Raw genomic sequence first — 11,915 nt, forward strand, 5'->3', positions numbered from 1 at the left:
GACTCATGATCTTGGAATTATTCAAACTGCCATGATATGGTGAAAGGCTGAAGAGGGAATGGGGTTGTGCCACATGTTGAAAAGGTCTGCTTGAAATGTTCAAAATGGTTTTTCAGAATCATACCAAACAAAACAACCCAAATGTCCCTCCATTGGGGGACAGATAAACTGTTGTACATTCATATGATGGAATACTCTTCAGCAATTAAAAAAAAAAAAGGAGCAAACTTCTGATACAATGCAGAACTTGGATTAATCTCAAATGCAATATACTAAGTGAAGGACGCCAGGCGTGAAAGGGTACGTGCTATATGATGCCATTTATTTGTCATTCTGGGAAAAGTAAAACCAGGGAGAGGAATCAGATCAGTGGTTGCCCAGAGCTGTAGATGACAGAAGGTTTGTACACAGGGAAATAAGGAAAATTTTGGAGCGTGGATAAAGGAATTGTTCTGTATTTTGATTGTAGTTGTGGATATGTGACTATAAGCATTTGTTACACTATATGTTACAGAACTAAACATTAAAAAGGGCTAATTTTGGGGTGCCTGGGTGGCTCAGTGGGTTAAGCCTCTGCCTTCAGCTCAGGTCATGATCTCAGGGTCCTGGGATCGAGCCCCTCATTGGGCTCTCTGCTCAGCAGGGAGCCTGCTTCCTCCTCTCTCTCTCTGCCTGCCTCTCTGCCTACTTGTGATCTCTGTCTGTCAAATAAACAAATAAAATCTTAAAAAAAATAAAATAAAAAGGGCTAATTTTTACTATATTATATTATATCTTAATACAAATAATGGAGAAAAAAGTCAGCTTGCTTATTTTAGAAGTGGCATAGTAAAAACAGTACATGAAAAATGTTACTACATAGAGTTGGTGATATATAGCATAAGATGAATTGTAATGATATCCTTTAAACAGCTAAATAAGAACTAAACTATCTATAAAAATAGATTAATGCTGAGGGATGCCTGGGTGGCTCAGTTGGTTAAGCTGCTGCCTTCGGCTCAGGTCATGATCCCAGGGTCCTGGGATCAAGTCCCACATTGGGCTCTTTGTTCATCGGGGAGCCTGCTTCTCTCTCTGCCTCTGCCTGCTGCTCTGCCTGCTTGTGTTCTCCCCCTCTCTCTCTCTGACAAATACATAAGTAAATAAAATCTTTAAAAAAATAGATTAATGCTTTAGGATCAGAATGGATCATGGATATTGCTAGATACTTGAAGTCATCCAACTCTTACACTTGTAAGTATTTTGGTTGTAAATTATTATGAACCACATTAACTATGAATATCACATAAAATAAGTACATGGACTTACCTCCTGGAATTCTTTGGAAGACTTTGCTCAAAGTATCTCCAGTTATTATGTTGTAACTTATCATAGCTAAAAACATAATTAAAACAATACAGTCACCAAGAAGCCAGCATATATTTCATCATGAATATTTTGATTTTTTTTTTTTTGCATTTAACACTTTATTTTTTTCCCCAAGTTTTTATTTAAATTCCAGTTAGTTAACATACAGTGTAATATTAGTTTCAGGTGTAGAATTTAGTGATTCATCACTTACATACAACACCTGGTGCCCATCACAAGTGCCCTCCTTAATACCCTTAAGCTATTTTGAAAGTAATCAGTTACTCCCAAATATTGGCATAATCCTACTTCTTTCAAATATATATTGTGAGTATAAATATGTATAATTTCAAAAATAACTAGTCAACAAATATATGGGAGAATATCAATTTATGTTACAAAAACATCTTCACTTCATGAATTCTTTCCAGAACAACTTTAATTAACAGCGAGTTTCTGTAGTCATTTAAAATGTGATTTTTGTTATTAAAGTTCAGTTTCCACATATGTTTTCAGGAATACACACGTTGCTCTAAGTGAGGAACAATAATAGAAAACTGTGAAGGCTCCCAAATATTCACTCATTTGAAAAAGTCAGATTTTGGGGAAATACATTCTTAGCCTTCCGTGGAGACATAAGGAGCTAATGGTTTGACCAATAGCTTCTGTATTACTGATTTTAAAAAATGATGTCAATTTGGTAGTTGTTGAATGTTAACAATTTATGTAAGAAGTGCTAGGGGACATGTCCACCATTACAGTGCAGATTTAAACTACAAGTTGGCCTTGCACATGCCTTCCACAAACCCTTAGGTTTTCAAAAAAAAACATATTTCAGCTTCGGAAGAAATCTATAATTTTACCCATTCACTTTTAATCTCCTATTAAAACTACCTTCTAAAGAAATAGTTATATGTTTATGAAAGAGTTACACTTTCCATTTTCACATTCAACTTACCAATAAAAGGATAAAAAAACTGAAGAACAGAGAGGAGGAGATATCCTGGAAAGCCGAAGGTTTTATTGACCAAAGATTGGTAAGTGTCTGTTCCAGAGAGGGCCCCTCCTTTTATCAGTAAAACAAGGGAAAAGTCTGTGGCAAAAACAGCCATTAAACAAACGTCAGACTACATTTAATACAAAAGTTTTTTGTGTTTTGACTTAAAGAAAGAAACTTTGAAGAGTTCAGTTTAATGCTACAGTCAGTTGGCTTGGCAAGGCTTACTTTCCTTTCATAAAACATTACCTTTCATGAAACAGTAGTGTTTCCAGTTATGTATTTTTCAGTTGAGTTGCAAATACACTTAACATATCTGTGCAATGACCTGGACAGAAGAGGGTATGCAGACTAGAGTCAAAGCATCAGGTTTTACTTTCCCAACCCAGCTAGTGTAACAACTATTAACAGGCTGCAGCTCAGCTGTCCAAGCAGCAGAATGTAGGTAATCAAATATATCATAAACGTTCAATGTGTGAAAACCGAGAATGAAAAATGATGTAAGCATTCAGAAAAAAAATAGATTGAGGAGAATCAGATCATTTGTTTTATAATGAAGTACTACTAGTAGCTCCCTTTTATAGCTATGGTTAAGAGAATGACACTTAAGTTGTATTGGGTACACAGCTATGCACAGGGTGTGATTCTTGTTTTTTCTTTTCTCTTGCTCATGCTTCCATCACCGTTGATTTTTTTTTATCCTTTAAATAATTTGGAAATCCATTAAAATACAAAGAAGAAAACAGAAATCATTATAATGTGTTTTCCACCTTGATTCCCTCCCAAATCATTGAATTGTCTTTCAACAAATTCACCAATGAGCTCCAAGTTGATAAATCAAATTGACACCTCCTAAATCTTAATCTAATTTGCTACCTCGGTAGCACTTTTTTTTTTTTCTGTTTACTATTCTCCTCTTCCTCAATCACCTTCCCTTGGTCTTTGTGACATCACTTTCTCTTGGATTTCCTCCTACATTTTCTAACAATCATATAGTTTTTCATCGGTTTCTTTTACTCTGTTGAAAACCTGGATTCTTGGACTTTTTTCTCACTCTTCAAATGTCCTACTATGATCTTATTCATGCCTGCAGCTTTAATTTTCACACAGATGTTATTAATTCCTCAAACTTCATCTTCAACCCAGACTCCTCCCAAACTCCAAATTTCTATATCTAGCTATCTAACGAACATTTATCTTGGAGATCTCAAAGATATCTCAAATTCAAATGTCTGAATTCTAATTTATATATTTGTTCTGGAACCTGCTTCTCCATCTTATTTCTCCAAACTGTGAACAGTACCAACAGAAATTTGAGTATCACCCTAGACTTCTCATTACCCATTACCTGCTACCTTCTTTTGGTCACTAAATCCATTAACAATTGCATCATAGATTATTCAATGATATCCCCTCATTTCTAATCTCTACTCTATTTTAGGGTTTTTATCATTTCTAGCCTAGATTACTGTGAAAACACCTATTCTCTCATCCACCAATGTGGCCTCCCTTCAAAACACTTTTAACATTCCCACCCTACCAAGATTTTCTTGACATCCCTCTTCTACCAGATGCATCTGACCATACCATAATAGATCTGACCTTGTCTTCTGCTTAAAATCCTCCAGGGAAATCCTCTAATACTTTCAGATAAAATAATCCTTTTCATGGGGCAGATAAAATTATTTATTAGTTATGTGATCTTGGGTGAAAAATTTGACTTTCTTGAGTCTCTTCTGTAAAGTAAAACCATACACCAAACCTTGAAAAGTCTGTGAATATTATGATGTATCTGTCTACCACAATGCCTGGCATGTTATGGAGGCTAAATGAATGAGAACTGGTGTTACTTTTGGCTATTTTCAATAGGCTGCATCTGGTGGTGGAGAAAGCACCGTATCTGGAGTCTGATAATAATAACGATGAGAAGAACCACAAAAATACTAGCAAATACTTTTATAACACTTTTTGCGTGCCAAGCTTTTTTCTAAATGCTTTATACATATTAACTTGCTTAAGCTTCACAACAACTCTAAGTAGGTGCAATTATTACCTCCCATTCCCCCCTTTAATAGATGGGAAAAGTGAGGCACAGAAGGCTAAGCAAATTGCTGAACTTCACAGGGCTAGAAAGGAAGAGTTGGGACTCAGATCCTGGTAGTCTGGCTCCAAAATCCATGCACTTAATCAAAGTTTCAACTCTGTTGCTAGTAACTGGTGACTCTGGGCAAGTCATTTCAACCTGCTAAAGTCTCAGTTTCCTTCTCCGCTAAAGTAGAACACGAACACCTAGTTCATGAAGTCAGAAGGATTAGATACAGTGGCTGCATTATGCTCAGCATCAAGCTAGTCCTCAGGATGTGGTAATGATTATCATTACATGGGAGCCTTCATAAATGCCTCTGCAAACCTCTAACTTCCTCCCTCTCCACTCACAAACATCAACCCTATGCTTAAGCAGATGGAATCACTCACACAGTTCTCTTACGCATCTCTACATTTCCATCTCCTCAGAGTGCCCTTCCATTTTCTTTGCTCGGTAATAAACAGTCAGTGGAGGTGCCTCCTTGTCCCCAAAACATACTTGCTTCTTTGAGACTGGGTTAAATGCCAATAGCTCTATCATTTCACACATATCAGTATGTACGTTTGGACAATAAAAATTATTACACTCTAACCAACAAATATGAAAATCATAAATTAAAAGAAACATTTTTTGTAAATAATTTGTTCTTATTCCATAACATTTCACAAACATGAAAATAGGCCTTAGAAAAATTAGCTGCTGAGCTGAACATATCTCATTAGAGACTTAAAAAGACAAAATAATAATTATAGAGAAAAACCAATGTGTAATTAAAGTGTCAATTTAAAGAAAGATTTAATATTATACCTTACTTGTAGATTTTCCTCTTAAAAGCCTAATTAAGAAATAAAATGAATCATAGTCTATGCATTTTATTGCTTCTGTGTGGTCATCCTTTATTCATCAAAATCATTTAAAGATTTTGATCATGCAACTGAACTAACAAGAGTAATTTTTACTGATTAATAAATTTGCAATATATAACTTTTCAAAGGGCTGCTCACAGTCATTGCTGCAAGTATATGCATAGCATTAGTTGAGAAAGTTATTCACATTATGATTTATTTGTGTATAATGTGACTTAATTCACCTCAACTATTTAATTCTTAGGTGATACACATTTAAAATTTTTTTTCCCTACAGTTTACAGTGTGCGCAAATGTTTACTATGTACTTAAATAAGCCATGGTTATTATGCCCGGGTGGAAATTAATTATTTGTCAGTGCTGACTGACTGGGAAACAGGAAATTAAAAATGACAAGGGTAATCCTTGAGTGGGATTTTTTAGTGTGGTGAATGCTCTCGTGAATGGAGTGCAGTTTTTAAACACCAACAACCCTGAATAAGCAGTGTTAGAGATCCCAAGTTACTACGTTATGGATGTTAAGTGACAAAGTAAGAGCTGTAGAGGCTCAAAGTAGTTTAGGTTTAGGGAGAACAGGAGGTGGGAAGAAAGGAGGGAGGAAGGCAGTCCAGTGCTTTGGGTATCTATAGCATGCTTTATTCTCTCTTCCTCAGCCTGAGGGGGAAAAAATGGCAGAGTTACAGGCTGGCCTTCAAAACCTGAGATTTTATGAGGACATGGCATCTCCATCAGGGTCTCTGGAAGCAGAGCTGAGTCAGAGATTCGTGGGACGCGGGACTTTGAGGAAAGCTCTTCAAGAGAATGGGAGTGACAGGTTAGGGCTGGAGAAACAGTTCGGCATGGAGATTGTCTCTGATGGAGAGTAGCTGCACCTGCAACACGCATTGGTCTCTCGGGGCGCAGGTGTGCCTGTGTGTGCGCACGCGCGCACACAGCTTTTATGTTCCTAATAGACAGTCATTAGCTGAAGGCTGTGGGGAAATGGTGGCTGGGGATTGTAACTTCACAGGAAGCTGGTGCCATCGAGAGCCAGGTCAACACTGAAAAAACAAGGCTGGGGTGTTTTGCATTCCCCGGTAAAAGGGCACCTAAGTGACCACACATAGTGGCCACCGTAAAAAGAACCACTGCAGGTGGTATCTGTTTGTGATCACTGCCTTTTCTACAGTAATTCTAAGGTAGAGGAAGGACCCTGTGGTTGTCATGAGGTGCGCTGGTGGTATGACAGGGCAGGGATGAGAACAGCAGAAAGAGGAGGTGACTACGAGTTGTAAAGCCTGCACTCAGATGGAGGAATGGCAAAACATGAGTGTGAACGAACAGGTTACACGGGAAGAGGAAAGCAGAAGTGATACAGAAGCACCTTATTGCTTAAAGATAGTGGCAGGCAGAGAGGCTGGGCAGGCACAGGAGAGGTGGGGAGTGGGTGGTAAACCCAGCTGGCTGAGCACCAGCCCTTTCAGTTGTACCTGCACCAAAATTGCTAGAAAATGTTGCTCATTCATGTACACTTGCTTAAGGTTTTTGTGGGAAAAGAAGGCCTGGTTGTCTACAATTTCAAAGCAGTCTCTTTCAGCATTAATCAGCCTTTAAAATGGCTCCCCCGTCTACCATTCTATGCATAAAGTGAAAAAGGCACATGAAAAGGATTTAGGCTTGGTAATATATAATGCTTTTCTAATCTGTTCAGAGGATTAGCAGGAAGAGTAAATCTTCTCAGATGTAAATGTCTGAATTCTTTAGAGTTATTTGATGCACTTCTTAATTAGGAAATTCAATTATTTTGTGTGTGTGTGTGTGTGTGTAATCATCATTGCATAATTTAAGTTGCAGGAAAAAGCAATTATGTAGTATTTTACCTGTAACATATGAAACCCCGAATAAAAGTAGTATTCCCAGAGGAAAACCAGCTTGCTTCATTGAATAAGGCAATCCTGGAAAAATATAAAACGCCCCACCCACCACATTAATAAAACATATAGAAATATAGAAGCCTCCCCCCAATTCCTGTATATAACAGGCTAAGTAAATTGACATTTTATAGGACATGGTTGTAAACAGTGCATACAGCTACTCAAATTAAATGTTAACATATTAATGTTATTTCAGAAGAAAATGCAAGCTAAGGACAGGTCAAGAGAGTAAGTTCTTGGGACGCCTGGGTGGCTCAGTTGGTTGGGCAGCTGCCTTCGGCTCAGGTCATGATCCCAGCGTCCTGGGATCGAGTCCCACATCGGGCTCCTTGCTCATCAGGGAGCCTGCTTCTCCCTCTGCCTCTGCCTGCCATTCTGTCTGCCTGTGCTTGCTCTCTCTCCCTCTCTCTCTCTGACAAATAAATAAAATCTTTAAAAAAAAAAAAAAAAGAGAGCAAGTTCTTAAGGCGATGGAATAAGAATAAGAAAGGAGCAAATGAAAAACAGATGCCAGTTCACACAAATAATGTTCACTTCAGGCTCAGGAGGGAATATAAACTTGAATATACAGAAAGTAATGAACTAAAGCTTTCCTTACACACTAGCTGGGAAAGCAGAAATAAGAGCACGAAAGGATTATGGGATGTAAGGAAAGACTGACTCCAGAATCAAAGTGGGTAACCAGGAGAGAAAAATGAGAAGGCAAAAGTATTTTTTATTATTTAATAATTTTTAATTTTTTTTTACTATTTATATATTTAAAAAAAAAAGATTTATTTATTCATTTGAGAGAGAGAAAGAGAGAGAGCAAGAACAGGAGTAGGAGTAAGATCAGAGGGAGAGGGAGAAGCAGACTCCCCGCTGAGGAGGGTGCCCTACCCTGGGCTCCATCCCAGGACCCTAGGATGAGGACCTGAGCCGAAGGCAGATGTTTAATGGACTGAGCCACCTGGGCATAGCAAAAGTGTTTTTAATAAATCTGAAGGGGTATATGAAAGTATTTCTTATGAATTTCTTTTGGAAATGGTCAATTTTAGATTATGGGCAATAAAATATTTAACATAAAACATATTTAAAATATATCCACCCAGAACTTTTATTCTCTGGAAAAATTTCCCTTAAAAATCTGCTGAACAGGGGCGCCTGGGTGGCTCAGTGGTTTAAAGCCTCCGCCTTCAGCTCAGGTCATGATCCCAGGGTCCTGGGATCGAGCCCCGCATCCGGCTCTCTGCTCAGCGGGGAGACTGCTTCCTCCTCTCTCTCTGCCTGCCTCTCTGCCTGCTTGTGATCTCTGTCAAATGGATAAATAAAATCTTAAAAAAAAAAAATCTGCTGAACATAATTAAGAGATATTTTTTAATGTTGCTGACATGAATCAGCTTAAACTTCAGGAATTAACTCTGGAATTCTGCCAGGTAGAGCTGTCTACAACTCCCTAATCCATAGGGGTAGAATTTCAAACAAATCTTTGCCCCTACTTGATTACTTTGCCTCACGTACCTCTACTTTATGTGCCATTAAAAAGAATGTCTGTATATGGAAGCAGGAAATATCAAGAAACACATCAGCTTGCAAAAGGTGAAAAAAGTAACTCAATTCAGGTAAATGTTCAGTGATGACTGTAATTAAAATGTTAAAACTTTACAGGAAAAAGTAGTGTTCTTAATGCATATTGCAGGATTTTGTTTTGTCCTTGCTTTTTCTTAAATTGGGTTTTTCAAATAAAAGAAAGAATAATTAGGGGTGCCTGGGTGGCTCAGTTGGTTAAGTGTCTGCCTTCAGCTTAGGTCATGATCCAGGGGTCCTGGGATGGAGCCCTGCATCAGGCTCCCTGCTCAGAGGGGAGCCTGCTTCTCCCATTCCCGCTGCCCCCACCACTTGTGCACACACTCTCTCTCTAATAAATAATTAAAATCTTAAAAAAAGATAAATCAGCACTGAAAAAATAATTGCCTTAATTACTATAATGCAACACACTTTATTTTGTCAGAATTTTCCTCTTGGTTCAAACTGGGAAAATATGAGCTGCTCATTTCTTTCATGCTCGTTGTCTACAATGAATAATCTACTGATTATTTGGCTCCTTTGATAAATAAAATAATCTATGCATTTTCATTTAACCAATATCTACTTATTGATTAAGTGATACTTTAAATTAATATATCATTATAAGTTTGTACTTTAAAATTAAAACTGTATAGATAGGTAAGGAAATACTGTTATGTATTTAATTTTCACAAGACTGTTGTTTTCACATTAAACTTATGTACCTTCAATACTTCCAAATATCTGGAGATTTACACTCTAGAAGGTCACAGAAAGGTGGTTTAAGTAATGGTAGATATTTCAGGAAAAGGGAAAAAGTATATTAGGTAGTATTATCAATTGACCATATAACCCATAAAAATAAATTTGGCATATCCCATATGCAGTTCCACCTTAATCTATCACATACGAAGGATGCTCTCAAATGAGGAAAAAGTCTGAATCACAGTCCCATCTCAGCATAAAAGACGTTGGTATGATTCACATAGTTACACTGGGAAAAAAGGAAGGTTTTTAATGGGAAAAATTACCAACTTTATTATTTAAGATTTTTTTCCTTAAAAATAATCAATGCTAGTAACATGGTAAGCATTTTAAATTTCGTCTTTTCACTTAAAATTCAAAACAAAACAAAACAACACTTACCTATTATACCAGATCCTATAATCGAGTTGACAACATTAAAAACAGCTGTGAACTGGTGATAAGTTTTCCCTTTGTGCTTCTGTTCAGAAACGAGGGTTTCTCTGTCATCTAGATTGCTCTATTTTAATATATAAGATGGCAATTAAATATTCACTAGGTCAAAAAATTAGAAAAGTGTCAGACAAATACGCAATGCAGGACACCCACACGACATTAGTAGTAATAATTAGTAATGTCAGTAACTATAAGAACATAATGACTAAGAGTAACAGGTAATTCAACAGAGCATTGTAGACAAACTCCATTCTAAAATGTCCCAATTACAGCTGCGCCAAGTTCAAGGGCTGCCGCACGGAATCCCAGAATACAGGATCTGTTTAGGGAGTCAATGATGCGATTTTGTGAAATTAAAGGGGTTATATTGAAAAGTGCCTGTCGAGAAAAAAAAAAAAAAAGATGGAGGCAAAACTTTTTCTCCTGGAGAACTTTCCGCGGTGCTAAACCAAGACTCCGGTGAAGTCAGCGGCTCTCTATTGCAGGCTGAATGAAATTGGAAAGGACCTGGCTTCAGAAGCTGCCCCACGTCCCGGCTTTACCTGCTGCGGGATGACGGGCCCCTGTGCCTGGTAGCCCATGGCCGCTACAGAGTCCTCAGCACGTGGAAGGCTTGAGGGCCTCGGTAGCCTAGTCAAGCCTGACCATCCTCCTCGGCGACCTCCTCCAGCTGGAGTTCGCGCGCACGCGCGCACGCGCGCACGCGACGGGAGAGGGGAGCGAGCGGTCCGGCGGTCGCCCCTGGCCCCACCTCCTCGGCTCCCCTGGCGCGCGGGCTGCAGCTCAGAGCTCCCTCGGCTACAGCAGCAGCCCGGGGCGCTTTCTTCCGGGAGCTTGCCCAGCCAATGCACCTTCCTAATACGAGGGGATGCTACAGGATGTTTCTGATGTGGGCAGCCCTCTTTCCCTGCACCCTCCTTTTCCACCCTACCTCCAGTTGGAAAGTACAGTGTGTTCCGCCCCACGCTGCCTTGCCCAGATTGTGAAAAGAGTTACGGTGCCTTCATTTGAGTCCATCCCACAGTTAGCAGCTTTTTGGCTGGAGACTGACGTCCAGGTAAGAACGCAGTAGTACCTCTGCTCCAGTGGAGCATCGTTTCTTACTTAATACCACCTCCTCCTACTCCCTACACATCTTCTGCATCAGAGATGCTAGATGAACATGTAGGACTTTTATTTTAAATGTAAAACAACCAACCAAACAAAAACTTTTCTAGAGTTTTAGCTAAGTTGATTACTAAGCATGCTTCGGTTAAATGTTTCCTGATGACTTTTCAGAAAAGGAGACTTAAGAGTGGAAAAGGAGATGGATCGCTGATGGATTCAGGTAGTGAATCTTAAAAGCAGGTAGGAGGGAAGTGTAAGGGGGATGGGAAAAGGAAAGCACTTAGAGTATCTGAGGTAGAAAGAATCTTCAGTGATCACCTATACACCCTTGTATGACAGATGAGGAAACTGGCCCAGGGAATATTCAATCACAAAGGGAATACATAGAGAAAGGTTTCAAGGACAGTAAGAGTGGTAATATAATACCCTACTTACCAAATACGTATTAAAGAAGTTCTTTAAATTATGAAACATTTAAAAAACATGAAAAAAGCTAAAGAGAATTATAAAATATGCTCTATGTCAAATTAACAAATGTTAACATTAAAAGAAAGATTTTATTTATTTCAGAGAGAGAGAACATGGTGGGTACAGGTAGAAGCAGACTTCCTGCTGAGCACAGAGTCCCCTCCAGGCTCCATTTTGACCCTGGGATCATGACCTGAGCCCAAGGCAGTTGATTAACCATCTGAGTCACACAGGTGCCCCACAGATGTTAACATTTTTAAACAGATTTATTTATTTATTTATTTATTTATTTATTTATTTATGAGAGGGGAGAGAGAGAGAGAGAGAGAGAGAGAGCTTGAGCAAGGGGAGAGAGAGGGAGAGAATCCCCAAGAGACTCCATGTTG

At 38.6% G+C, this 11,915-nt stretch overlaps 1 protein-coding gene across 2 annotated transcripts in view; it reads right to left on the reverse strand.

The window, feature by feature from the left end:
* The window catches only part of LOC111145150 (solute carrier family 38 member 11), a 52,239-nt gene extending 41,421 nt beyond the window's left edge, over positions 1 to 10,818 (reverse strand). The window contains exons 1-5 of one of the 2 annotated variants that reach the window (XM_022499851.1): positions 10,497 to 10,818; positions 9,901 to 10,018; positions 7,156 to 7,230; positions 2,306 to 2,440; positions 1,309 to 1,374 (exon numbers count right to left, since the gene is read on the reverse strand). In XM_022499851.1, coding sequence (XP_022355559.1) covers positions 1,309 to 1,374; positions 2,306 to 2,440; positions 7,156 to 7,230; positions 9,901 to 10,018; positions 10,497 to 10,535 — 433 coding nt within the window. In that variant the 5' untranslated portion in view covers positions 10,536 to 10,818. Of the gene's footprint in view, positions 1 to 1,308; positions 1,375 to 2,305; positions 2,441 to 7,155; positions 7,231 to 9,900; positions 10,019 to 10,496 lie in introns of those variants that run through there. The other variant, XM_022499843.1, reaches the window with a different exon arrangement.
* Positions 10,819 to 11,915: the final 1,097 nt, after the last annotated feature.

The sequence above is a fragment of the Enhydra lutris genome, unplaced genomic scaffold (genome assembly GCF_002288905.1).
Source record: "Enhydra lutris kenyoni isolate GAN:26980312 unplaced genomic scaffold, ASM228890v2 scaffoldscaffold1, whole genome shotgun sequence".
NCBI lineage: Eukaryota > Metazoa > Chordata > Mammalia > Carnivora > Mustelidae > Enhydra > Enhydra lutris.